The sequence below is a fragment of the Carya illinoinensis genome, chromosome 9, assembly GCF_018687715.1.
Source record: "Carya illinoinensis cultivar Pawnee chromosome 9, C.illinoinensisPawnee_v1, whole genome shotgun sequence".
Taxonomy (NCBI): Eukaryota; Viridiplantae; Streptophyta; class Magnoliopsida; order Fagales; family Juglandaceae; genus Carya; species Carya illinoinensis.
Window position 1 is genome coordinate 956398 of NC_056760.1, and position 26544 is coordinate 982941.

Below are 26544 nucleotides of genomic sequence, written 5' to 3' on the forward strand. Positions count from 1 at the left end.
TCTCTATCTTTATCGGACAAAACCGAGCGGCTTCTTGGGTGCGCTACCATTGTGGGGTTCCAAACTGATTGAATTAGGCTTAGTTTGTTTTTATAAATGAGATAAGTTGAATAAAATATTATTAAAATATATTATTATTATTTTAAATTAAAATTTGAAAAAATTATATTAAGATTTTAAAAAGTTGAATTATTTATTTTATTTTATATAAAAATTTAAAAAAATTATAATAATTAACCTGAGATGAGAATTTTATAAAAATAAACAAAGAAGGTTCCTACTACTGTCAGTTCCGAGTCGCCGATTTAAAACTCATGGGTCTCTCTAAGAATCTGACAGGACCCACTACACTGTGCTTATCCCTCGAGTACTAGATTGACGGTAGATGAGCTAGCGGTTGACTCTGGAATCAATGCATCCTAGGGTCAGCCATGCTTGACCACGCTTACATATGATAAAGGGTATTTGTCATTATCAAATCTTAGCTACGTTAATTGCCATGTTCATATGAAAATAGTAAAGAAAGAAAAGATTCAGAGTTGATTGGAATGCGAGCCACACTCAACATTATTTATTGGGTTTTGTTACTTGGTAGTTGAGGAAGCTTTTTCAATTGCATTGTTTTGCGTATTAGTCAAATAAAGAGACAACATGAGTAAAAGGAAGCGGTGGGGATGACCCTTTTGTCATCCTTTTGTCCCTTTTCTAAATGTTATCCATGTTCTAGTCTCTGCATTGTGCAGTAAAAGAAGCATGCTCTCTCCATATAGGTGTAGAGAGAGAGAGAGAGAGAGAGAGAGAGAGAGAGAGAGAGGCCATGATGGGAAAGATGCAAAAAAGAAGAAAAATAATTGCAGGCATTGAGAGCTATACAATTGAGTGATCCCATTATAAAGAGCAAGTGGGGATGATAGTTATTGATGCATTAAAAATAGTAATAAGTGCATGGATGATCCATCTGAAATGTATTTGCAGTACGAAGCGGCATATGTATATATAGGTTAAGACAATGAGACCCAAAATTTGATGACATTTAAAACCTGTTTGAGTTTTTAACAGGACACGTGGTTAGGCTCCTTCCACGAGTCCCACCAGAAACAGAAAAAATTACCGGGACGAGCTGTCACCCACTATGGCTCGAGGAACAGGTGTCAATTTCCCACACTCGTCTCGTACGTCTCTGGTGGCAAGTGGTTTTATCCATGAAGGAGATCTGATCCTAAACACCATTCATGACACCGATGAGATATTATATCTCTTGGGGTAAGTAAGTAATGCATCTCAACCGGCACAAATCAAAACCAAACAACTAAATTCCTTTGAAATTTCCCCAAAATTTTCGAGTGATATGTTAGGATACATCTTCATTTATTTTGTGGCTTTTGATTTACAGCAAATTAATATCAACTTTGAGTACTTTCTTTTAATTATTCTACGCGAATGTTTGTGGTGAAAAGGCGAGGGAACGGTAATCATGTTGTTGATCTTACTGTTATGAATATCCAATTATATCTATATATATATATATATATTATATATACAGTTCCGAAGAGGAACTGTCAATCCGCTCCTGGAGTTTTAACAACCCCCAATAAAAATAGACCATATCAGCAATCCTATACTTCATATCACAAGACTCATCACATCAGATAAAAAATTTAAAATCATGGAAAAACAATTATGTTTCCATCTGGCTTCTATAAGAACTTTATTATTAGATTATGTATATGTAAATGATATTTTTTATAAATATAAGATGAATTTAGATGTTAGTTATTCCATTTATACTAGTCTTCATATTAGAATAGTTATTTTTTATTATATAATAATAAAATAATATAAATAAGAATGGTGCCGTTTCCTTCTATCTTCCAGATCAGAATGTACCGTTTCTGATTGACATTTATCCGCCTCTATTTTCCATTACATTGAAAAGCGAAAAGCAGGAGACTAGAGGGCCAAGCAAATAGCTTTCCCATGGACACCTGATTCTTGACCTCTCTCGGCCTTCCCTCCCAAACCTCCAAGTCCCACCCACCACCTAATTTCGCTTCCCTCTCCACCCACCGCACCACCGCTCTCACAATCCCCATAAACCCCATCTCAAAACCAAAATCACTCTCCCAACGAAAACCACCCAAATCACCTCTCAATCACGCCAATTCCACTACCTTCCTGTCATTCACATCCACTTCCTTAAAATCCATCTCACCCAAACCCCACAGACCCTTTTCAAGAGCCTCTCCATCCTCGAGCGCGCCCTTATTGGTGCTGCTAGTGGTGGCATTGCTGGAGCTTTCACCTACGTCTGTCTCCACCCACTTGACACTATCAAAACCAAGCTCCAGAGTAAAGGCACATCCCAAATCTACACCAACACCTTTGACACCATCGTCAAGACCTTCCAGACTAAAGGGATCATCAACTTCTACAACGGTGTGTCTATCGCTATCGTTGACTCAACAGCATCTTCCGCTGTATACTTTGGTACTTGCAAGCTGGAGAAGTTGGTCTTAGGTAGTTTCGATCGATACCCATCAATCCTCATTCCCCTGACTGCCAGGATGATGGGGAAATGAAGCAGAGACAGGGAGATGAAGGGACGCGGGTGGTGTGGTGGCTTCCCTAGTGCAAACCAACCTCCTTCTCCACTTTCACAAGGCGGAATGATGTTGGGTAGATGAGAAGTGATAATAGGAGGCGGAATGCCAAAGGAAGAAGACAAATGAAAATGAAAAAAAGAAATCGAGGGAAATAAAACTACCATCAGTTGTTTTGTTCTGAAAATATCCAAATGGGAGAGAGATAATAAAATAAACATTTACTTAGTATACAATAAATATTAAATTTGCTTTTTACTTTCCATTTACTGTAGGTAAAAGTTAAAAACTTTAGTTATAGATAATCTGATGCGACTGAATTTTTCTTTTAATAGTTAAAAAGTGGGATAACTTTTAGATATATAAGCCGGTGAGGATGCTATAAATATCCTGAACGCACATAGCAGTAACAACAGCAAAAAAAGATGATGAAGAAACTTTTCACGGCGCTGGCCAACGTCATTCTAATCTTCCTAGCTTTTACTGCCCTATTCAAAGAGAGAATTTTCTCTTTTTCTTCCAACCTAATCAATAAAAAATAAAAAGATTAGAAATGCCTGTAAAAAAATCCTTGAACTAAAATACTAAGGCTGCATTTCGTTATTAAATTTATCTCAACTTATTTTATGTAATTATTATAATTTTTTTAAATTTTAACTCAAAAATAATAAATAATATAATTTTTTCAAATCTTAAAATAATAATATTAAAAAATAATATTCTAATAATATTTTATTTAACTTTTTACTTTCATTTCAACTCAACTCAACTCACTATTTAAACCAGTCCTTATGAATCACATTCATTCACTTGGAGAATTAAAGAAAACCCATTAGTACGCGAATCTCCCAACAATCCCAAACCCATCTTCATTACCGACTTTCCGTATATTATCTATCTTTCTTTTAATTTAAAAAAAATTAAAAATAAAACCTTACGAGCAAAAATTTAAAGCCCAAAAAAGCATGACAGATTTCACACTTCAGGGCTCTTTGAAGTTCATTTCTCTCGCAAAAAGATCAAGCACAAGCTCCAAAATATTTATTAAAATAAGAACGATAGAAAACCAAAGATTTTGGCACCATAAAATCGCACTGCATCAAGAAACTATCACCACCTTCTCTGTCTCTCTCACCTCTGGCGTTTTTCTTCTTTCTTCCTTTCTCTAGCATTGCATTTTTTGCATTCAGAGACGCCTTGAAACGGTTTGTTGGTTTTTAAATACGAGAGAGAAGAGGGGTGAGGGATCTTGGCCAAAGGGAGTCATCCAGATTGCTTTTTATCCCTTGCATGGATCTTGTGATTGTGTGTCGCGGTTTCATTGTTAGTCCCGTGGGTGGGATATGTGAGGAAAAATCATTGGCGCTGTTTTCAGTGTGACCAGTTGGAAGATTTTTCCATATACATATTAACCAGTTACCAGACATTTTGGGTTTTGTTGTTTTCCTGTTTCATCTAGCGGATACAAGTTCCAAGTAGGCTGTTTTTTGTCGCCAAAATTTCCTCTGTTTTTTCTCCCTTCAGTGTCATTGCCATCTTGTTTTCGTATGCCGAACAATTTCTCTTCACTTCCTCTTCTTTCTCCCAAGTCTCTCACTCTTTCTTATTTTCTGATACCTTTAAACGGATAGGTCTTTTCTGATCTCTCTTTTTTTCTTAGAAAATGCATCGAACCCAATTCCAATTATTACGTATAATTTATAATTTATGTTTTCTTGGTGATATGTATCACCCTCGCTGCCTCGCAGGGGAGAGAGACAGAGAGAGAGAGAGCAATGTGATTATTCGGAGGTAGGTAAGTGTAATTGTCAAGCTTTCATAATAATGGTCTTGACCTTTCTTATTCCCATGATGTAAAAGCAAAAATGATTCCATCATTGACATCTTCACGCATTTCTTGCTTTTGTTTTTTGTTTTTTGTTTTTTTTTTTTTTCATATTTGTTTTGAAAAAATCAAAAACCTCTCTCATTATATATATATATATATATATAGCAAATCACCATCCAGCCCTTTCGTGATGCCCGTCAACCTGTATCAGCCCGTCAACCTGTATCAGCCACTTACCTAGCTATACAAATTTTTATCCTTTGTTTTTTTATGAAATTTTTATTACCATATAAATTGTGGCTTGATATAATATTATATCAAATTAAAAATTTATTTTTATTATATAATATATATATAACATATCACATGAATTCATATCAATTTATAAATTTCTTTTTATAAAATATTTTATGTAACACTTATGAATTATCATTTGTTTTTAATATTTTTCTCTCCTCCCTTCTGCCTTAAAAAGGTAAGGTTAATGCCTTACATTACAAATATCATGCTAATCTTGTTTTTCTGCTAATACACACTGTTCCTAATAAATCAAGCCTGATTTTGATGTTGTAATTCTTGAGCTAGTCTTCTACAACCTAATCCATCTTTTAGATGCATATTTAATGCAGCACTAATGCAGCTGCATGCCAAGAAGAAGGTAAGGATTGAAAAATAAATCAGATTTGAATCTCTTTCTGAACAACTTTTGAAGTCATTTATGTCAAAACACAGCTAGATGTTCTAAAAATCGTGAATACTAACACAAATATTGTCCACACAATTCTTGCGATGGATTGAAGTTTTCATCCATGAATGGTGCAGATTATGGTCGGTACTCCAAACATTTGGGAAGATTCTCACGGCAGATATATAGTTTTAGAAAAATTCTAAACATAAGCCCACACACCACACACTACATATTTTTTTTAATTTTTTTCTTTTACTAAATGTTTGGTATATGGATAATGAGTAAAAAAATTTAATTAGTTTAAAAAGAATAAATCCAAAAAAATAAAAAATAAAATGAGGTATGTGGTGTATGAGGCTTATGAGTAGCAAAACTCTTTTACAATAGTCCATTTGGTGAATTGCATAATTGTAATTAGAGGTCACAAATGTTGTTAGCTACAACTCCAAGTTTGATGTTTCAATTATCAGTCACTTCATCATTATCACTATTTTTATCACATTGATGATCAATCAATATATATGAAGGTTACATTCAAATTTCAAGTTTAAGATTTCAAAGTTCATCACATTGAATTTGAAGGAGGGTGTTGGAAATAATATCAAATTAAGAATTTGATTTGATTTTCATAATCATGAAATCACTTTGAGTTGATAATGATTAAGATATTTACCTTATTTTATTTCAATATAATTTTATTATAAATAAGACCTATGTCTTATATTCGATAACAATTGAGAATATTGAAAAAGTAGCCCTCAAAGATTTTCTTCCTCTTTATCTTCTCACTATCTCAATTTTTATTATATTTTATATTTTATCATAGTGTAAGAAGATTTTTCCACTAGGCCAAAAGCTCAAATAAGGGGAACCCAGCCCAACTTTTCGGCCCCCCAACCTCAAAATTAAGGTTGAATCATAGCCACAATCATGCAAGAAATCTCAAAATGCTAGGGAGTACGTCATCCCAGCACTCCCCTACAACACCTAGCCTCAAAGAATCTATGCAATCGGCTGGGCGAGAAACGTGAGGAGCTATTAATCTTTTGACAACAAGTGAAGAGGAGCCTGACGACATGCACCTTCAGGTATGGCTATACAAAAACTGTGAGAACCAACCGTAACTACCTCAGACCTGCCGTTGGAGCACGAAATTGGCCAAAACCTGTGTAGAACTGATCGGTCGACAATAGAATTAAGTCAAAATCGACATTTTCCAATTGGGTCCCAATTTAAGGCTGGATTAGACCGTTGAACTGACCAAATATATAACTTATATATATATTAGATAAAACAACATCATTTCCCTTAAGTGAAACAACGACGTTTCAATTTAAATTGAATCCCCCCTCCTCTTCTTCTTCTTCTTCTTCTTCTTCTTCTTCTTCTCTCTCTCTCTCTCTCTCTCTCTCTCTCTCTCTCTCTCTCTCACTCTCTCTCACTCTCTCTCACACACACACACACACACACTTACCACCACAATTTGCATATCCTATCATCTATTTCTAAGTTTCGCACCATTCGAGACACCGAAGGGACACCAACGACCAACTGGGATCACTTATCAGGGGCATTTAATTCAGGGGCATTCTTTATGGGCAGAATTTTTCAGAGGGAAGTATGTGAAAGGTAGTCACTTATCCCTCTTGAACCCTACTAAAGGAACTAGGTTTTGGAAAGCCATTGTGCATTGCATTCCGGAGGTTTTAAATAATTCTAAGTGGCTGGTGAGAGAAGGTAATGTTTCTTTTTGGTATGATAATTGGGCGGATGGGGGTCCTATTGGTGATCATTTTCCAGTTCTTGAGATACCTCTGCTTCGAGTCAAAGAGTGTCAGCTTGATAATGGTTGGGATACCTCTCTTTTGGAAAGACTAGTGGGTTCACAAAAAGCCGAAGATCTGTTTCAGTTTTTGGCGACTAGGAAGGATGGTCAGGATATCCTTATTTGGATGAGGGATAATAATGGGGAGTTTAACACTAGAAGTGCTTGGGATTGCATCCGTGTGAGAGCTCCTTCGTTACCTTGGGCAAATTGGATTTGGCATACTCATATACCCAAGAAAATTTCTATTATGATGTGGAAGGCGTACCATAATTGTTTGAGTGTGGATGAGAAGATTAAGAATATTGGCATTCCTGTTGTTTCTAAATGTAATTGTTGTGCTAGGGGACATATGGAGGATTTAAATCAAGTTCTCTGTACAGGCGATTTTGCCAGATGTATTTGGAGGTTGGCAGCGACCCATCTAGGTGTTCATATGGGTGTTTTCAATACTTGGAAGGAGCAAATTAATTTCTGGTTTCGGCGTGCTGGTAAGTCCTCTCAGTTAAGGTCTATCTTTGGCATTCTTCCTTCTATTGTTTCTTGGAGGCTTTGGGATAGACGTTGCAAAGCTCGGATGGAAGATAAAGTGGAGTCAGTTCAGTCTGTTTGGCATGTTATCAAGCTATGGATTCGAAGGATTATGTCGTTATTTATGAAAGTCGCTAGGATTTCTTTTCAAGATGAGGCTATTCTGAAAAGGTTGGAGATCCCAGTTGTATATCCTAGGCCCAGGCATATTCGTGTGATCAGGTGGAAACGGCCTCCCCAAGATTGGATGAAACTCAACTCGGATGGTAGTAGTTTAGGTAATCCAGGGCCGGCTGGCGCTGGGGGGGTTATTCGTGATAGTCTTGGTAGGTTGCACTCTGCTTACTCGGTTTTCTTGGGTCAGGGTTCTAATAATTTTGCTGAGTTGAGAAGTTTGTTGGAAGGAGTTAGGAGGTGTCATCAGTTGAGTTTTCGTCGAGTTGAGATTGAGGTTGATTCCCAATTGTTGGTTCGCTGGTGTACGAAGGGTGAGTGTAATATTTGGTACCTAGAAGATTTTTGGGAGGAATTGTGGGGTCTTTTGGGAGGTATGGAGTTTCGCATGCACCATGTTTTTCGAGAAGGTAATGTGGTCGCTGATTTTCTTGCCAAAAGGGGAGCTGGGGGTTTTAATATGGATTGGTATGCTCATGACTCCTTACCTGATCAACTCCGTGGTCTGCTTCGTATGGACAAAATTGGTCTTACCTACTTGCGCTTATCGTAGTCCTGGTACGTTTCTCTTTTGGTTGCTTTGAATTTTGTATGTTGTTTGTTCGTTTTGCAGGTGCTTTGGTTTTGAGCCTGGCTGTTTTGGTCTCTGGTTGTTACGTTTAGTGGGTTGGTTGTTTTAGGCATGTTAGAGTTGGTCTCGTTTTTGGTTGTTTTGTTCTTTTGTTTTGGTTTGTTTGGACACTTGGTTTTGGGTCTTTGTTCTTAGCGTTGATCTTGTAAGCCCCCAAGTGTTATGATGTTACCACGGTATTCCTCCACCATAAGTGAGGGCTAATTAATAAATTTGGGACGGGGCCGCTATGTGGGTGGCTACCGGCTCTTTATTAAAAAAAAAAAAAAAAAAAACTGGGATCACACCAAAAATGACGCTGCCAATTTCCTCCCCCTTTACTGGCTGGTTCTATCCATGTTTAGTGAATATCGGTTGGGTTTCGGTTTTTCTCAAAAACCACGCAAAATTGATCGGTTTTCACCCCTAATTGCAGGATAAAAGGGACAAAAATCCACGTTGTATTAATTACACCACCTCAAGAACCACGCCACATTAAAGGGTTCTGAATAGTTGAGGGAACATATACCTCTGACACAAAGTATAGGCGGTCCCCCTGAGACCTAGTATAAAAGCTGATCTCCAAGTATAAAGAACTCTCTCTGATTCCCTTACTCTCTCACACAAACTGCTAAGGTGATACTAACTTAAGCATTGAAGACTCCTTAACCTCCACCAAAGCTCCCAACTCTCTGTATTTTCTCTAAATGTACAAGTAGAAAATTGAAAATCTAAGTTACAAGCGTCTGGCCCAAAGACATATGAAACATAACGTTAACACATGGTGTTAGAGGCATTTGCTAACGTGAAGTTCGATCTTGAGGATTATTTTTTAAGTTCTTCCACTAGTTTTACCTTACAAGATTTTCATAGCCCTTCAACAACGTTTCATTCTAAGTTGATGTATTTGTAGCGATGTGAGCCTTTTTTTTAATTGGGTTTCGTCTTTTGTGGGCAATATTTGAAGCCTCATGCTTTTTTCTGGCCTTTTAATTTTAACCCTATAGTTAAGTAAAACCATATGTAACCTATTGTCTGCTCAATATTTTGGCTTATTTTTTGTCATTTGCTGAATTTGGCCCATTATCAACTTATCATTGGTCATAACTCTATATTTGATATTCAATTGTCAATCGCTTTATCACCAACAGCACTTTTATTATTTCATTGACAATAATTAAAAAATATAAAAATTATATTCAAATTTTAAATTTTAAAATTATCTATCTCAAGTTTGAGGGAGGATACTAAAGACAATATCAAATCAATAATTTGATTTGATCTTAATTTAATCACATGGTTATCAAATCAACTGGATTGGTTATAATTATGAAATTAAGAGATTTAATTTTTAAATATATTTATCTTATTTCATCTCAATATAATTTTCCTAATAACACCTTGTATTCAATTATAATTGGAAAAGTAAAGAGTTTCCCGTCAAGTTTTCTGATTCAAATTCTCCCTTCTCCCTCTTCTTTTTTATTATTTTATTTTGAAAAATACTAGAGGGACAAGTTGTAAACAATTTATTTATAATTATAGATTAAAATAATATATTTTTTAAAATTTCAGTTTGACTTTTATTTTGATTTGACAAATTTAAATATTAAAAATAATTATAAAAAATTATAAATAGACGCATCGATTGTAAGGTTATCATTATCCTTTTTATTTTCTATCAGCAGACAATCAATTAATGAATGTATTTGACCGTTATAACCGTCGTAACGGTAATAACTGAGTCGAATTTCAAACCTTAAACGTAAATAAATAAATAAAGTGAATTGGCTGATCACATGCAAGACCAATGTCCTCAGTGCGAGTGGGAAATAGTTCAGCAGGTAGAAGATAAAGATTGAAGATAAGATCTGCGTACTGCACTCTTTTTCATCGCTGGTTCAAGCGCATCTCACTCGAAAAAGACAATCTTTTTTTCTTTCTTTTTTACCCTCTCTCTCTCTCTCTCTCTCTCTCTCTCTCTCTCTCTCTCTCTCTCACCAGTCAGCACCAAACGCACGGCATCTTGAGTTACCTTACCTCCTTAATGTTCTACAAAAATTCATGGCATACAACTATTATACAGATTCAAAAAAAAAAAGAAAAAAGTAGCAAACGAAGAGGCGGAAGTATCATGCAGACTCCAAGGCTGGCACGTCAGACATTGTGGACAAAAAGGCCAATTGGATAATCACAACAAAAGGTGTGAATTGCCATTTGCCATGTCTTATTCCTAGCGTCAGTGCGTGAACTAAGTGTCACGAACGAACCGCGGGTTACCTTATCTGTCAAGTTAAGTTAAGTAAGAGCATTCACATCTAATGTCTTATAATTTTTCTTAAGTTTTAAGTATAAATTACCTTTTTTATATTTTTTCTTAAATTTTATTTTTTTTAAATCTTCTATATTTCATTTTCTATCATTTCTCTATTTTATTAAAATAATTTTTTTATTTTTTATCTATTATTATTTCTACTTTTCTAACTATCTCTCATAATATATATATATATATAATTGATTTAGGGAATGAATTGTAACTCTTCCAATATAAGAAGTTATTATTCACATCTTTAAACCTATATTTTAAAATAGAAAATCAGATTGAATGCTTATTTTGTCAAAATTGGATTTTTTAAAATTTAGAGATCTAAAGAGAATAAGCTAAGTTGATGTTTTAGAACTTCATTTGATTACGGAATATAAATGAAATGAAATAAGATATTTTATTAAAAATTGAATAAAATATTACTATGATATAATTTTTTTAATATTAATTTTGTTTTAAAATTTTTAAAAATTAATTAAATAATTATATTTTATATAAAAAATTTTAAAATAATATATTAATTATACGAGATAAAAGGTGAGAATTTCATTTCTACCGAACCAGCCAGAGAATCAGAGGACGCCAAAAGAAAACAAATAATAAGAACAGAAAAGATTCGCTTAGGGCCCGGGAGTCTGGAGCGGAGATGACTTGTGACCGACAAAGCAGTACGGTCAGCGAACGAGTAAAGGACGAAATGGAGGTGTGCGCTAACGGGGGGCGTTACGACGGATGGATATATGGATTGCGCGCCATGCATTGGACGGTTGTCAGAAATTTAATTGCAGTTTATCTATAAAAATTTCGTATAAATATATACTATTTAAAGTACTTTGTGTGAGACTGCTCCTTCTAATATAAAAAAACTGATGAATGATATTTTATTAAAAATAAGCGAAGAAGGTTAACAAATGAGAGTTATTTGTCGCTTTCTGACTTAAAACGTAAAACCTCTCTATTTGAAGGTCGAAAGAAATGGGGCAAATGGTGCAGGCAATTGATGCCAATCGTTTGTATTTTTCCGTCTAAGGTCAAATTAGAGATCACAATTCCTAGAAACTAATGTCTTCTAAACAAGAATGTTGTTGGGGGAAAAAAGTGGTCATAGACATTACGACGTCTCAACTTCTTATTTAAAAAGAAATTAAGGCTGATGTAAAGCATGTTATGATAATTACATAAATTTTGAATCTATTTAGAGTTGAATCTAAATTTAATATCACTCACTCTAAAATTTCAAACTATAAGATAAGATAAACAACGTAAACATTTAAGTGAAATATATAGTAATTAAGAATCCATTGCCAACATTATACTGTATTATCAAAAAAAAAAAAAAAATTCTACTTATCTTTTACACCACATATTAATATGTAATTTATCATTTTTATTATTTTATTTAAATACACATATTGATGCATAAATATGTGTGTTTAAATAAAATAATAAAAATGATAAATTATGCATGTTTAAATAAAAAGATAAAAACAACAAATTACATATTGACATGTAGTGTAAAAATTATAAGTACCATTTCTCTATTGACAAATTATAATTAGTATAGAAACGTTGAATTCAATAACTTAACATATAAAATTATTAGAGGAAAATATGCAAGAAAATACATATTTAGTATAAGTAAATATAAATAACACATTTTTTTATTGATATAACAGAATTTAATTTTTTTTAATAAAAATTGTATGTAAAATTATTTGTATAAATTAAGAAGATAAGTATTATAAGCATAAAAAGATTTTACAAAAATAAATTTACAAAATATTTATGTAATATATTAAATTTATTTTATAATAAAAATAATTTTACAATCTAAAATTTCACATTAAACTACTTCAAATTATAAAGATATTTTTATCAAAATATTTCTCAATAAAGAATAAGGAAAATATTCCCACCAAGTTACAAGAATCAGCATACTATAGTCCCGTACGAGGATAATTGCAAGATAAATATGACGTGTATCTCTAATCATATAAATTCATATCTTTTACATAATATATGCACGACACGAGTACGGAATGAATTTCAACGAAACACGTGTTCAAGACCTGTTCCATATTATTCATATTTTAATCATATGTGGGGGCATCCAAAGGCTTTGAAAACTTTGAAAAAAATCAACAAATATATTCATAATTAATTACAAAAAAATTTTAGCCTCTTTGAATTTCGGTTGGCTCACGTGTTTAGGTCCTGCCTATTGCATCACACGCTATTCCTACTGGGTCGACATAGTAATACTAATTTGCCCCCACAATAGATTTTCCGATAGCGGATATGAATATAAGTTAAAATTTATGTAGGTAAAGCTAAATATAATATTATTATATGTTAATAAAGTTCAAATAAATTATATTTAAAATTAAGTTTTTATAATATATATTTGTTTATAATTTTATTAAAAATTATATTAATATTTATTATAATTATTATTTTTATTTTATTTTTATATTTACATTCATACGTGTATTATATTTATAAAATAAATTTTATTTAAATTTAAGTTCGCACGTTTTAATTTTATATTCGCATTCGCACGTGTATATTTCGTAATTTTACCGGGAAGAGAATGTTATCCGTTTGACGAGTTCTAAAAATATAAATTCCTCTGGCTCTTTGGGTCTGCTTTCATTTCCTAGTCTCAAGACTTCTTGTCTCCAAGCGACTACAACGGATCTCCGGTATCGACTCATTTCTCCGGTAACTCTGAGGCCTGAAAATTATTCGTTTTAATTCATGCTAATGCCATGGAGATTGGCTTCTGAGAAAGTTTTAGGAGGATGAACTCTCTTGCTATTTTTTCGTTTTTCTGATTTTACCAATAAGCCCAAGTTCTCACTGATTTTACCGTCCGAGAGATCTGAATAGGTGCTTAGATGCGATTTCATAGGACTCCGGAACCTGGGTTTTCACTCATCATGAGCCGTTTTAGCTCGAACACTGTTATCTGTTATTCTCTGCCTGCCCTTTTATGTATGCAGTTTCATAATTTTGACTTTTAATCTCACAGTCCTCTCTCTTATCTCCGGCAGGAAAATCCCACGCAATGGGGCTCAAGAATTAGTTTCAAATCACCACAGAATTTAGCAGTGATGGGAAGGCTTTTCCCTGGGAAAGTTGTTGCTTATAAAGGGTAGAAGACGAAGGATAGAAAAACAAGAGCTAAAGTTTCAAGCTTTGTACTTCTGAAGACAAGGAATGGATGCGAGAAAACCGGATGAAGATGGATTACAAGTTCAGGGTTCTTGGATTCCAACAACCCCAGTTAAGCCACATCTACCGAGACCCACACCGATCTACACAGATGGACAAGGAAACCAGATTGAGAGAGCAACTTGGCTGGGATCAGAGACATTTTCTAGTTTTACAGAAGGCTCTCAAACGGGTAGGTTAGTTGCATGTTGCAATTCACCCAACTGCAGTGAATTCAACAGGGCTAGTATTAACAATTGGAACGAAGAAACATGCGAAGAAGAGTCCCACATGGGCAGATGGAATTACGTACCTTTCGGTCCTTTTGGTCATCTCTTGGCCCTCGCAGATGCCGCTAAGGCGGCCTCCGGTACTGTGGCACACCTGCAAAACGATGATGTGGCAACCAGCTCTTTGATGCGTGCTACAAGTTGTCAGAATGAATGTAACGGTGAAGATTACCCGTGGAGTAATTTCAATTGCATGCCGAAAGAGCCTCACTGTAAGTGTGTAGCTAATTTTGCTTTTAGTATTGGATCTGTACTTTCAAGCCTCTGGCAACCATTTCACACACAATCAACAGGAGAGATGTCAATCATAGGTTCCACACTACAGAAAATAAATATATTAGAGAACTAGAATAGTTGGGAACATTTGAGACAAACGACTGCCAAATGGAAAATTGATATGAAACATCATTAAGAATTTACCCAACCAGTTGTGAAATCCTGCAAAAAGGCAAAAACTGATGACAGAGTTTGATCTAAAATAGGCACTTCAAAATAATAATAAAAACTAGTTTATCCCCCCGAAGTGCACATTATGTGCATCCCCCAAATGAGTCATTGCCTGCAGACTTCATGGAAGACTAAGGCCCTGTTTGGATATTGAAAGTGTTCATCTCATCTCATTATTATAATTTTTCTAAATTAACACAAAATATAATAAATAATTTAACTTTTTCGAATCTCAAAATAATAATAATATTAAAAAATATTCTAACAATATTTTTCAACTTTCAACTTTTATCTCATCTCATCATTCAAACCGCGCCTAAGTTTCAATTACTTGGTAGACAAATTAAGGAGAAATATATGTTGATCACCATATCTGTCACACAATTTCATTAGTGGGGAGGACCATATTGTGCATACCTTTTTTTTTTTTTGATAGGTAAACGATAGTATTAATATGAATAGGCATTGCCCCAAGTAAAACAAGAAGTTATACAAGAGACCATATTGTGCATACCTTAACAATGCAAGTTACTATTTGCTTCTTTTTTCCCGATTAACCATGTGAATATGAACCTATGCCACACTACAGATGAAGTTCATACTCATAGGCAGTACTATGATCTCAATTTGCCACCAGAGACAATGTCTAAGGCAAATTCGTGTAATAAGATTTCCAAGTTTGCACCCATAACACCGGAGAAGGACATGAGAGTACAGAACAAACTGATTTCCAAAGAACAAAATTTATGTGCAGATGGAACAAAAAATGAGGAAAGAGAGAAGCTGAAGACTGAAATTGTCACAGCAAGTGTTGGCACCAATGAGTTCCAACACAATAAAGAACTCTTAAAGCCTGTCACAGATTCATCAGTTGCTGCCATTTCCACTCCATTTAAGGAGGATCACAATCCTGACAAGGGAGGCAGCCATGGTATTGACCCAAATAAAATCCCACAGGAGAAACCAAGGCGAAAAAAGCACCGGCCCAAGGTGATCACAGAAGGAAAACCAAAAAGAACTCCAAAGCCAGTGACCCCAAAACCAACGACAGGCAAGAGAAAGTATGTACGAAGAAAAGGACTCACTGAACACTCTACAACTCCAGCAGAAGTAACTGGAGAATCTACTCATCTGAAGACACTTGAGCCTGCCAGAAAGTCATGCAGAAGGGCTTTGAAATTTGACATTGAACAATCACGAGATGAAAGCTCAACATTCAAATGTTCTAGTAATTTAGATTCAGAGATACAGGCCAAAGACTATTGCAATGAAGGAGTTCAATTAAGATCACCTGTACAGATCAGTGAAGGGATTGAAGTGATGGTAGAACGCACAGAAGCTGGAATTGCCTATGACCTCACTTGTTCCATGGATCAAATGCTGAAAGAATATATATCGCTGCCTGAAAGGCAAGCCCCAAGCACTTCACTTCCCACACAGTCTAGTCCCCTGCAGGCAGAGTTGAATGCCAATTCCCAAAAGGATAGCGATAAAGAAAGGGAATATCAACTGCTTGCTCATGATGGACGGGAAAACATTGTGATTTTGTCCAAGGAAGAACAAGCTAGGCAATCCAAGAGAAGCTATTCTCATGCTGCCGACTTTGATGATGCCAGCGTGCCAAATCTAGTCGGGGCTCACTTTAACACTTTAGACGCATACCAGATCATGAATTGGATGCATTTTCCAAATATTTACAAGAAAAAAAGAACTGAAAAGGGTCAGAATTCTGCTATATCTTGTTCATCGTCTTGTGTGACTGCCACTAAAGATGTTGTGAGGCCGGCAACCTGTCTCCAAAGTGAAGCTGAAGTATATCATTGCTCAACAAAAGGCAACACTTGGGCATCTTGTCCTCAGTTTGAGGTGGGTACAGTTTCCCCCAATGTTGAAGAAGGAATAGGTAATCAGCAAAGTTTTCAGCGTTTCCTGGCTTTCATTCAGACAGAGAGGTCAACACGAAAAAGATCTAGAGGCCGCCCTACTCGGGTTCGCAACCTGACTGCCCTTACCAAAGTTCCTGAGTGCATAACTCACCTGACCAAACAACCTCTAGGGGATGGTGATGGGCAAACAGTTGAGAATCCACACAAACCTCATACATTCATTGACGACCTGGTTGAAAAGATGAGTGCAACACCGGCAAGAAGGAAGCGAAGCAAGAAGAGAAACTCTCTGGTTATTTCAGCAACTTCCAGTATGAATGAAATGCAACTGGACAACAAGCTTGTCTTGTATAATTGCCACCCATCCTCTTCAGATCCATTAGGTACTTCAACTATAAATTCATTTCACTTCGGATTACACAATAACTTATACTTTATTAAGGAACCCACAAAGTCTGCCAAGCAATTCTATCTAATTTATACAGGCCACTTGATGCAGGTGCTTCTCAAGAAGTAACATGGAAGCAGAATATTTCTATTGATGCAAGGGTCGAGCAATTTAAAAATCTGAGCATCAACGGGGAAAGCAGAAAACTTGTACAACAGAATAATGTAGTCAATATGCAATACCAAGATCACAGTGCACTCGTCCTCTACAAAAGAGATGGTACAGTTGTACCCTATGAAGGTTGGTTTGATCCTATAAAGAAACGGCGTCCACGGCCTAAAGTTGACCTTGATGAAGAGACTACTAGAGTGTGGACGCTTTTGATGAGGAACATAAACAGTGAAGGGATTGATGGTACGGATGAAGGAAAGGCAAAATGGTGGGAAGAAGAAAGGAGAGTATTCCGTGGACGTGCAGACTCTTTTATAGCTCGCATGCATCTTGTACAAGGTACCAATATTCCAACATTAATCACAAATTATTTCTAAGGACTTATCTCTATTTAAGAATGTACAAGTTGCATGTTCTTAGTTCTGTTGCATGATAATTATCATCTTTTAGAATCGTCCTACTATGACACGGTCCTTAAGCAGCCGGTCCACCCACCACACCTCATGCAACAGTTGTGCAACACCACAACCAGAATCCTTTTTCCTAAACAAATGTCCTTTTCTAAGAATTCAAGAGTGCCCCAAAACCTTTGATTTACTACAAAGCAGTTAACTGTAAACTGAACCCCCCCAAAAATCAGCGTCTAAGCTTTTTTGAGAGGAAAACAATCAACAGAAAAAAGAAGTAGAGCATCTTTAGTCTCAAATCTTGATAAATCAACTTCTTCTTTTTTTATTTAGGTATTAAATCAACTTCAATATATGTGATGAGTTTTTCTTCAGCCAATATAACATAGTAACTGTGAACAAGGGAAGAAACAGATGATGATATTAAATTTAGGACAACTAATTTTTGTTCCAAACCTAGATGTTATACAAATTAATCTTTAGTGCATAGAAGCCTCAATGAAAAGGAATGGCCCTCCATATACTTTTCATTACACTTTGAAAGATATAACAATACTGACACGAACTATATCCCTAAAAACTGAAACACTGCTTCACCCATAAGAAAATCCAAGGGAACCTACTCAAGAATAATGGTCTCAAGTACTTACCAAAAAAATGATTGTTGCAATGCCTAAGAAACTTTGATAACAATCTCCTCATATAAAGCTTTCCTCTCTTTTTACCCATTGAAAGTCTCAACTTTATATAACTTTGCCAGATTGTTATTTTATTGCATGAACATAACATTAAGTTACAAATGTAACTACAGGAGATAGACGTTTCTCACAATGGAAAGGCTCAGTTGTGGACTCGGTTATTGGAGTTTTTCTTACTCAGAATGTCTCTGACCATCTTTCTAGGTAAACTATTGTCCCAATATAAATAAGTAAATGGTAATTAGAGAAAGCACAAATCACAAATCCATTTACCCAATTGCTTCAATCTCTTGCAGTTCTGCATTCATGTCACTCGCTGCACGCTTCCCACTCAAGTCAAAGAGCAACCATGAAGCATGCTACGAAGAGGGGGTGAGCTTCATAGTCAGCGAACCAGAAGTGTGCTTACTGGATACAGAAGACAGCATACAATGGAAAACAGTTTGTGACCAGAGTTCCATGATGCTCTATGACCCTGAAAGTTGTGAAGAAAAAGAAGTTGTCAACAGCAATGACTCTCCTGGAGGCAGTATAGGGGATCCAGTTTCGTCTCAAAATTCTGTCTTTTCATCTGAAAACTCTTCACTTGTTCAAACTGCTGAAAAAATTGGATCATGCCTAGAGAGCAACTCGGAAGCAGACCATATGTTAAATAGGTCTGAGCCCAACAGTTCAGATGGCTCTGCCACTATTGCGGATCTTGGACTGATGGCTGGATCTACAATGCTAAATGAAATAAATGGAAGTAGAAATGCAACATCCGATGAGAACTCGAAGTATGAATACCAATTCAAAGGCATGAATCATGAAAACCATAGACAAAGTGCGGTCAAATTAAATGATCCTCAAAGCTTCTTAGGAGCATCCATGGACCCTTCCAGTAGTTATCATTTTCATCCAACCCCCACCTCAAGAATACTGGAAGTTCAGTACTCTGAGATCTTCAGAGAAGAAACACAATTTTCTGGTGTTTCCAATAATAAAGATGAAAACAGTATCAAAGCAAACAGTGCACAAACAATAGAATCTTCAACTCAAGCTGCTTTTCAAACTGAGCTGGTCATGAATGTTGAAAAGGCCCCAAGATCTCCGAGTGAATCATGCAACAATGTTGAACGAGATGAAAATGTGATCATTTCATCTCAAAGCCTGGCTCTTGGGGACCCTAAAATTGTTGGACCACTAGCTCAGGGGCAAAACACTGAAATACAGCAAGACTTGCCAAATCTTTCTGAAGAAACCTTGGATGGTACACAGAAGACATCTGTTTCGGATCTGAATGCTTGTGGTAATCTATTCAGTAATGAGATGGGTGAGATGGAAGCTGCTACTGTAAAAGCAAAGAGTAAAAAAGTGCGAAAGGAGAAAAAAGACGAGTTTAACTGGGACAGTCTTAGAAAACAGGTGGAAGCGAATGGAAAGAAAAGAGAGAGAACAGCAAATACAATGGACTCAGTGGACTGGGAAGCTTTAAGATCTGCAGGCGTTCATGAGATTGCCGACGCCATCAAAGAACGAGGGATGAACAATGTGCTTGCAGGGCGTATCCAGGTAAGAGTTCCACGAAATAGTGTTTTTACGCGTCAATGTACTCACAACAGATAAGAATTCAGATCAAATCACTTTGATTGAGAAATTTGTGCAGGATTTCCTTAACCGTCTGGTTAGGGAACATGGGAGCATTGATCTTGAATGGTTGAGAGATGTTCCACCTGACCAAGTAAAGTAAGCCCACAAATAATCCACTTCAATTCATTAACAGGAAAAACACTAATCCTACTGAACAACGCAAGCAAATACTATTATCAGTATGGTGTTCTTGCGTTGCTGCCATATGCTATGTACTGAATACGAATAATTTACTACTCCTCCAGCCTTTTTATTTTTTTTTTGGGAAAAATAAATACGCAATATATAGAAGTCAATATTCACTCATTCATGCAGAGAATATCTACTAAGCATAAGGGGATTGGGGTTGAAAAGTGTGGAGTGTGTGCGGCTTTTGACACTTCACCATCTTGCTTTCCCAGTAAGTTCAAAATGAAAGCAAAATGACGGTATAGATTTCCAACTAGCAAAAAAGAGGAGAAAAACAGAGTGGATCTCCAGAACTCACAGGATGGATCTCAATATCCTTAACTTTTACAGGTGGACACAAATGTCGGACGTATTGCTGTAAGACTTGGATGGGTGCCGCTTCAGCCACTGCCTGAGTCACTTCAGTTGCATCTCCTAGAACTGTGAGTAAAATTCAGCCTACATAATAGTGATAAAAACATATCCACTTAGAGAAAAGCTCAATTAATTTATTTATTTTTTTATCAGTAAAAGAAAAGTTCAATTTATTGTATAGGTACCCGGTGTTAGAATCCATTCAAAAATATCTCTGGCCCCGATTATGCAAGCTCGACCAAAGAACATTGTAAAGATTTCTTCCACTTCAGTACTTTTCAAATGCATGTCTTTGTATTTCTAGCTGGGACAGTAACAATTTCATATATTGATTAAAGTTACCACTGATTGACTGATTCTTTACAATTTCTGCAAACAGGTATGAGCTTCATTACCAGATGATTACATTTGGAAAGGTCTGTTGTATGAATTTTATACTTGAAGTAAATTTGCTCCCTTCGATGACCTATCAAAAGATAAGGATAAGGGTGAACTGGACAATATGCTTTGAAATCATGCAGGTCTTCTGTACAAAAAGCAAACCAAATTGCAATTCATGCCCAATGAGGGGAGAGTGTAGACACTTTGCAAGTGCATTTGCAAGGTCTGCTTTAATTGGTTCCTTTATCTTGCATCCATACTTTGATACTATTTACATTTATAGTTACAATAAAGAGTGAATCCACCTTCATGTATCCACCACAGTCTAGAACCCTCTTCACATGCTCAGCCTAACAAAATCTCATAAGAATAAAAAAAAATTGATGCCCAAACAATCATTCAAGAGCTACAAATAATTGTAGATATCAAAAGAGAAATGAAAGGTGGTTGGTACAAGAATGAGTTCAGGGATTAGGTATATATAATAGACAATGTACCCCATCGTACAGGTAATCATCATCTCTCTTGGCAGTCTTTTGAAGTGTATGCACTAGAGAACACCAGAAATCCGATTCTGCTTACCTATATCATCCCCATCACATGACCTGCACACTCAGCAAGTCTTGATCAATTATTAAACATGTTGGATGCAGTGCAAGGCTTGCCCTGCCAGGGCCAGAGGAGAAAAGTATAGTGACGGCAGCTGTATACAGACCAGCTGAAAACCCTGATGTGATCATTGATCAGCTGGCTCTACCTTTACCTCAAGCGACCAACCAATCAGAAGGAAAATCTGGAGTCACTAATTGTGAACCTATTATTGAAGAGCCAGCAACACCAGAGCCAGAATGCACACAAGCAGAAAACGACATTGAGGACTCTTTCTACGAGGATCCCAATGGAATTCCTACAATCAAACTGAACATTGAAGAGTTCACTCAGAACTTGCAGAATTATATGCAAAATAGCATGGAACTACAAGAAATTAACATGTCCAATGCATTAGTTGCTCTAACTCCAGAAGCAGCATCAATTCCAATGCCCAAACTTAAGAATGTGAGTCGATTGCGAACAGAGCACCAAGTGTAAGTTGGCACTCCCTCATCTCAAACTAACCAAGAGATCTTTCAAACTCATTCATTAAAGATTTTATATAAGAATATTGGAATGGATGGCAAATGGTATAAGCAAGCGAGAGGAAAGATAATTGCTTACCCTACCAAAAAAACATATTCATGAAAAATACAAACGAAGTTCTGTGATCGGTTACCTTGTAAATTGTAGGTACCAATGTTTCCTCCTTTATACAAATATTACATGAAAATACCTAAGATAAGTGGAGCCAATGCCTGAGAATGTCTAAGCTTGTCTATCTAATGGTATGGAGTGTTTTGAAACCCTTGCAATTGATACTGAATGGTTTTCTCCCTGATGCAGCTACGAACTTCCAGATTCACACCCTCTTCTGGAAGGGGTTAGTTATTCCAACATCTATTAAAATGAATAGTATTCACATTGTATGTGCGAGTTATTTTCTGATTAATTGCTTTCGCTTCTATTACAGTTAGATAAACGAGAACCCGATGACCCGTGCTCATACCTTCTTGCTATATGGACACCAGGTAGGCAGACAACAAGTAGACCTGCCATAATAAACTTTTTTCCATGCCTTAAGGCTATGCGACATCTACACTATATGGTAGGATAAGCATAGCCAATAGGCAATAACCTGTATGCATGTTTGCCCCACTTTCTCACCATTTCCACCAAATGCATGGAATTTACCTCAGGTGAGACAGCAAATTCCATCCAAGCACCTGAAAAAAGGTGCAGCTCCCAAGAATATGGCAGATTGTGTGACGACAAAGAATGCTTCTCATGCAACAGTATACGGGAAGCAAATTCCCAGACAGTCCGAGGGACACTTTTGGTGAGAATATGACTATTACTATGAAAACCCAAATACATCTGTAGATTCTATAAAAGTGCAATTATAATATGAATTATAAAAGTGGTAGAAACAAAGAAAATCATAAGCTAACTGATAATTAAAACAAATCATGAACAGATACCATGTCGAACAGCAATGAGGGGGAGCTTTCCACTCAATGGCACCTACTTTCAAGTTAATGAGGTCAAATGCGTCCCAACTTGGATCATGCTCTTCCTCTCTGCATTTTTAAGGGGAATGTATATCCATTTCAGGTGGTACCATTGTTTAATACTATTTTTATGCAGGTATTTGCGGACCATAGTTCAAGCCTTAACCCAATTGATGTTCCTAGAGATTGGATATGGAACCTGCGAAGGAGAACTGTGTACTTTGGAACCTCCATACCAACCATATTTAAAGGTAAAGATTACAAAAGAGATGGGTTTTAATTAAATATGATTGATCAACTAATGGAACTCGAGATTTGTTCCTCGTCTACCAGGTTTGTCAACAGAAGGTATTCAACACTGCTTTTGGAGAGGTATGCAATTTAATTCAACCTCATTTAATAAGCTTTAATTATTGTAAATAAGTCAGAACCTTTTAAAGAGAAAAACCCAAGGCCTTCATATCCTCTCTACATGCTACCAATAGAACTGAAATCTTTGGCTCGGATGGTACTCACACCAGATTGAGCAAATATATGAGAATGAATATGATGGTAAACTTACTTGTACATAATACAAAAGTGTGCATCTGATCGATGACTATATATCAAAGAGCCTGCACTAGTACAATTCAAAAAGCATAGGTTCGCTGGACATCCCCACCCCCAATAAGTATGTGTGTACGTATGTCTAAGGTAAGATCTCAAGCACTTCAGAATTTAGCGAAGGATAAAAGGAACTCCAGTCATTCTGTCAAACGGAAAAGATGTAGGTACATAGCCATTCTCATCCTCCCAGCTTTAGAAAATGCTAGACATCTAATATAGAACTATGCTCTCCTAATGAGTAAAGCGTAAGCTCGATAACAAGCACCATCACATCACACACCGGAGTCTCAGCCTATGATGGCATTTAGTGTTTCCCACTGCCTAAGGTTCCAATTGAACTTAGTTCCAAGGGACAAGTTCGTCTTATTATGTTGACATGATAACTTCTCCCCAGCAAAGCACTACACAGTTTGCTCAAAAGTTGCTGAAAATGGTTGCAGGATATGTTTGTGTGAGAGGATTTGACCAAAAAACACGGGCACCCCGTCCTCTAATGGCCAGGTTGCACCTTCCGGCTAGCAAGTTGACCACGACAAAAGGTAAGACAGATGATAAGACAAAAGGTAAGACAGATGATAAGTAGATGCATGACTGATATCAGTTCCAGAAATCGAGCACCTCTAGAAAGCAACACGAGAGAATTTAGTGGCTCAGGATCGAACAATTTTGACTTGGTTTATGGAAAACAGTGAATATCCAGAAAAGTTTGTATGATCTCATGATGAGGTGGGCCACGTATCAATTAGTGATTAACGAGCTTGTAATTACCTAATGTCTTGCTCAATCTTGAGCCATTCTTCTAGAATCAGCAAACGTGACCGAAACGTGTCATATTGTGTACTAAACAGGAACTTTTTTTCTCCTGCAAAACACACTGAATGTGAGTAGGACTACTAATGCAAGTTGGAAAAGGGTGCAAGGGCATAGGAGAAGAACATGACAGTAGAACGACTATATATATACATAAATGCGTGTATATCTGACTCGTACCCGGAAAGAAATGCTAGAAAGATACCGGTCAAACTGCTTGCGAATTATTTTTAGCTGACGGACCAGCCCCATGCCATGTCCTAGTATAATCTTACAAATCTCTCTTAGCGATCTCGGGGTCAGATGTGGTGTGGCTTCTCCGACAACAGCCCCCTTAAATATAACTTAAGTTGCTAGTTGCAGCGGTCCCCAACTTTTGATCAGCAAAGCGAAACAGAATTCATCATCAACAACCCAAATACAACGGGTCAAGCTTTAAACTTGAACTCAACGAACGAGCTTAAATAAGTATCTTAACCAGTTAAAGAAAGAGATTAAACCGGTGTTTTAATGAACCTAACTTGAAGTATCTAAGAACAGCTGGTTTGGTTGATAGTCTTACTAACCTCTTAATCAGATGACGATGACGATCGAGAAATACAGTGAGCCTGAATAATTTCTATATCTTGTTTTGGGCAACAAGCAAGTCATCCCATGCACATGTTCTCCAAGCAGGTTGGGTGCAAATGTTTCGTCACGACTCTTCACCTCATAACATTCACTATTCTGGTACACCGAGTTTAGAAGAAAGAATTAAAAACAAAGCGGGTAAAGCTGATATACATAGCCAAAAACCATAAGCTGTCAGAGTAAAATTACCTCTGGCATAATCCAATGCCGTTGGAGACTCGAGACACAAGCAACGCGAATTGAAGAATAATTCGGTGCTTGCATTAAAAAACCATGCGGGTTACAATTTGGTCCAATTACTCCCATTCTACGAAACCTAAAAAATTTTTGAAGTTTAAAATGTATGTGCAATCCCTTCAGTCTATGATCACACCCAATCGAGATCATAAATTTCTATTTGGACAATTGACGAAGATGCATTTCAACCCAAGTTATGCTTCAGACCTTATTAAATAGGTTTACCGCACAAATTAGCGATTGAAAGATGCATAAAAAATCAGCGGTCCCAGTATCTGAATTTACGAAACGACTGTCACTTTAGGTTATGTATTCCCTTCTGACGTATAAAAGCCGAATCTCTAAATGAAAATCCTTAAAAAACTAAACTGAACCGAATTCTGCACTTGTTCATTTTCTTCTCCCCGATAATGGATACGGAAGGCTCCGACTCTTCTATTTCCCTCACGGAAAGGGCGATGTTGCTTACTGAGATTCACTAGGTCAATCACAAGTAATTACTACTAATCCTGTTTGGTTGGAATTACACCGTTCAAAAATCCATAGATGTCTAGATCTAAGAAATCACCGGCAAGGGAATCAACACATGATTTCCGCGATTTGAATTGGCACAAATGGACGCTAGAAACAATTGAAACCAGACTAATAAACCACGAGCAGGATTACAAGATCATATCCAAAACAAATATACGTGAAGGAAGATAAAAGAACAATACATCCACTTAAACAGCACGTCATGTTGAATGATATTTAAGTCTGATCAGTAATCGACTCAACGTAATTGAATAAAATATGCGCACTTGAATTTTTAGACACACGGTGTTCGATATGTTACATCAATAAGCCAAAGCTTTGAGATTCCTAAAATGTTTCTATTCTCAACAAAATCAATTAACCGATATATTTACGGCTCAATCAATAATTAATGGGGTGTGATTTACGAACGATAAGCATACCTGTCGATTGTTTCGCTTGCTGCACGTTAGAAAGTGAGATTCGTATGAAGCCCACATCAGGGGAAGAGAACTTGGGAGATTGGGAGAGAGCTGGAGATGTGAAAGCGAGTGTAGAGAACTGAGAAGTTTTTTAAGAGTATGCCGCTTTTGCCGCCTTATCACTGCCCCTGTCGTCTTTCTTTTCCCTCCTATAATTTGACCGCTCTGTTTATGTCTGACTTTTCGTTATATTTTCTTAAAACCTCTATAAATATAAAGAGGTGTAAAAAATAAATTTATAAATTGAATATAATTTTATGTAATTTATTAGATTTATTTTATAATAAAAATAATTTTATAATCTAATGTACTACATTAATTTATAAATTTTTTTTTATATAATTTTTTTTATTAAAGTATTTTTTTTTCTTTTTTTGGTCGATGTATGGCTTCTCATAGATTTGGTGGATGGGCTTGGCCCATGAATAAAGTTAAACGAATTTAATATAAGAAATATTAGTTACAATCGTGAGTACGTAAGTAACGTGAAATCATTTTAAAAAACTTAAATAAATATGAAATTAATATA

General features: G+C 36.2%; 1 protein-coding gene and 2 long non-coding RNA genes across 12 annotated transcripts; 1 reads left to right on the plus strand and 2 right to left on the minus strand.

The window, feature by feature from the left end:
* Window positions 1-13650: 13650 nt before the first annotated feature.
* Window positions 13651-21356, minus strand: LOC122277273. Of its 5 annotated transcripts, none has more exons than XR_006228966.1 (5): window positions 21218-21356; window positions 20440-20720; window positions 20199-20338; window positions 15047-19794; window positions 13651-14349 (listed from the first exon to the last, which is right to left on the minus strand). It is a non-coding gene; the product is annotated as an uncharacterized LOC122277273 (long non-coding RNA). The 5 variants fall into 5 exon arrangements; XR_006228967.1 differs by having other exon boundaries at window positions 21133-21289; XR_006228965.1 differs by having other exon boundaries at window positions 13651-14019; window positions 14109-14349; window positions 20440-21289.
* LOC122277271 (transcriptional activator DEMETER-like) lies at window positions 13802-24254 on the plus strand. 4 transcript variants are annotated; one of them, XM_043087211.1, is made up of 19 exons: window positions 13802-14297; window positions 15122-16801; window positions 16918-17316; window positions 18196-18286; window positions 18379-19633; window positions 19728-19807; window positions 20027-20111; window positions 20231-20322; window positions 20436-20504; window positions 20634-20670; window positions 20776-20858; window positions 21289-21720; window positions 22073-22109; window positions 22200-22257; window positions 22426-22565; window positions 22704-22769; window positions 22874-22988; window positions 23071-23109; window positions 23784-24254. In XM_043087211.1, the coding sequence occupies exons 1-19, from the start codon at window positions 13802-13804 to the stop codon at window positions 23924-23926; spliced, it is 5397 nt and encodes a 1798-aa protein (XP_042943145.1). In that variant the 3' UTR covers window positions 23927-24254. The 4 variants fall into 4 exon arrangements, with proteins under 4 accessions (XP_042943145.1, XP_042943147.1, XP_042943146.1 ...); XM_043087213.1 differs by having other exon boundaries at window positions 15287-16801; XM_043087212.1 differs by lacking the exon at window positions 22704-22769.
* Window positions 24075-26159, minus strand: LOC122277272. Of its 3 annotated transcripts, XR_006228962.1 has the most exons (5): window positions 25977-26159; window positions 24973-25099; window positions 24720-24879; window positions 24334-24526; window positions 24112-24205 (listed from the first exon to the last, which is right to left on the minus strand). It is a non-coding gene; the product is annotated as an uncharacterized LOC122277272 (long non-coding RNA). The 3 variants fall into 3 exon arrangements; XR_006228963.1 differs by lacking the exon at window positions 24973-25099 and having other exon boundaries at window positions 24075-24205; window positions 24359-24526; window positions 25977-26154; XR_006228961.1 differs by lacking the exon at window positions 24973-25099 and having other exon boundaries at window positions 25977-26153.
* Window positions 26160-26544: the final 385 nt, after the last annotated feature.

Coding starts and splice junctions, on each gene's coding strand:
- LOC122277271 (XM_043087211.1), top strand. CDS start 13,802: ATGGATGCGAGAAAACCGGATGAAGATGGATTACAAGTTCAGGGTTCT. Junction 14,298..15,121: donor CATGCCGAAAGAGCCTCACT/GTAAGTGTGTAG, acceptor GCCACACTACAG/ATGAAGTTCATACTCATAGG. Junction 22,989..23,070: donor CATACCAACCATATTTAAAG/GTAAAGATTACA, acceptor CTCGTCTACCAG/GTTTGTCAACAGAAGGTATT.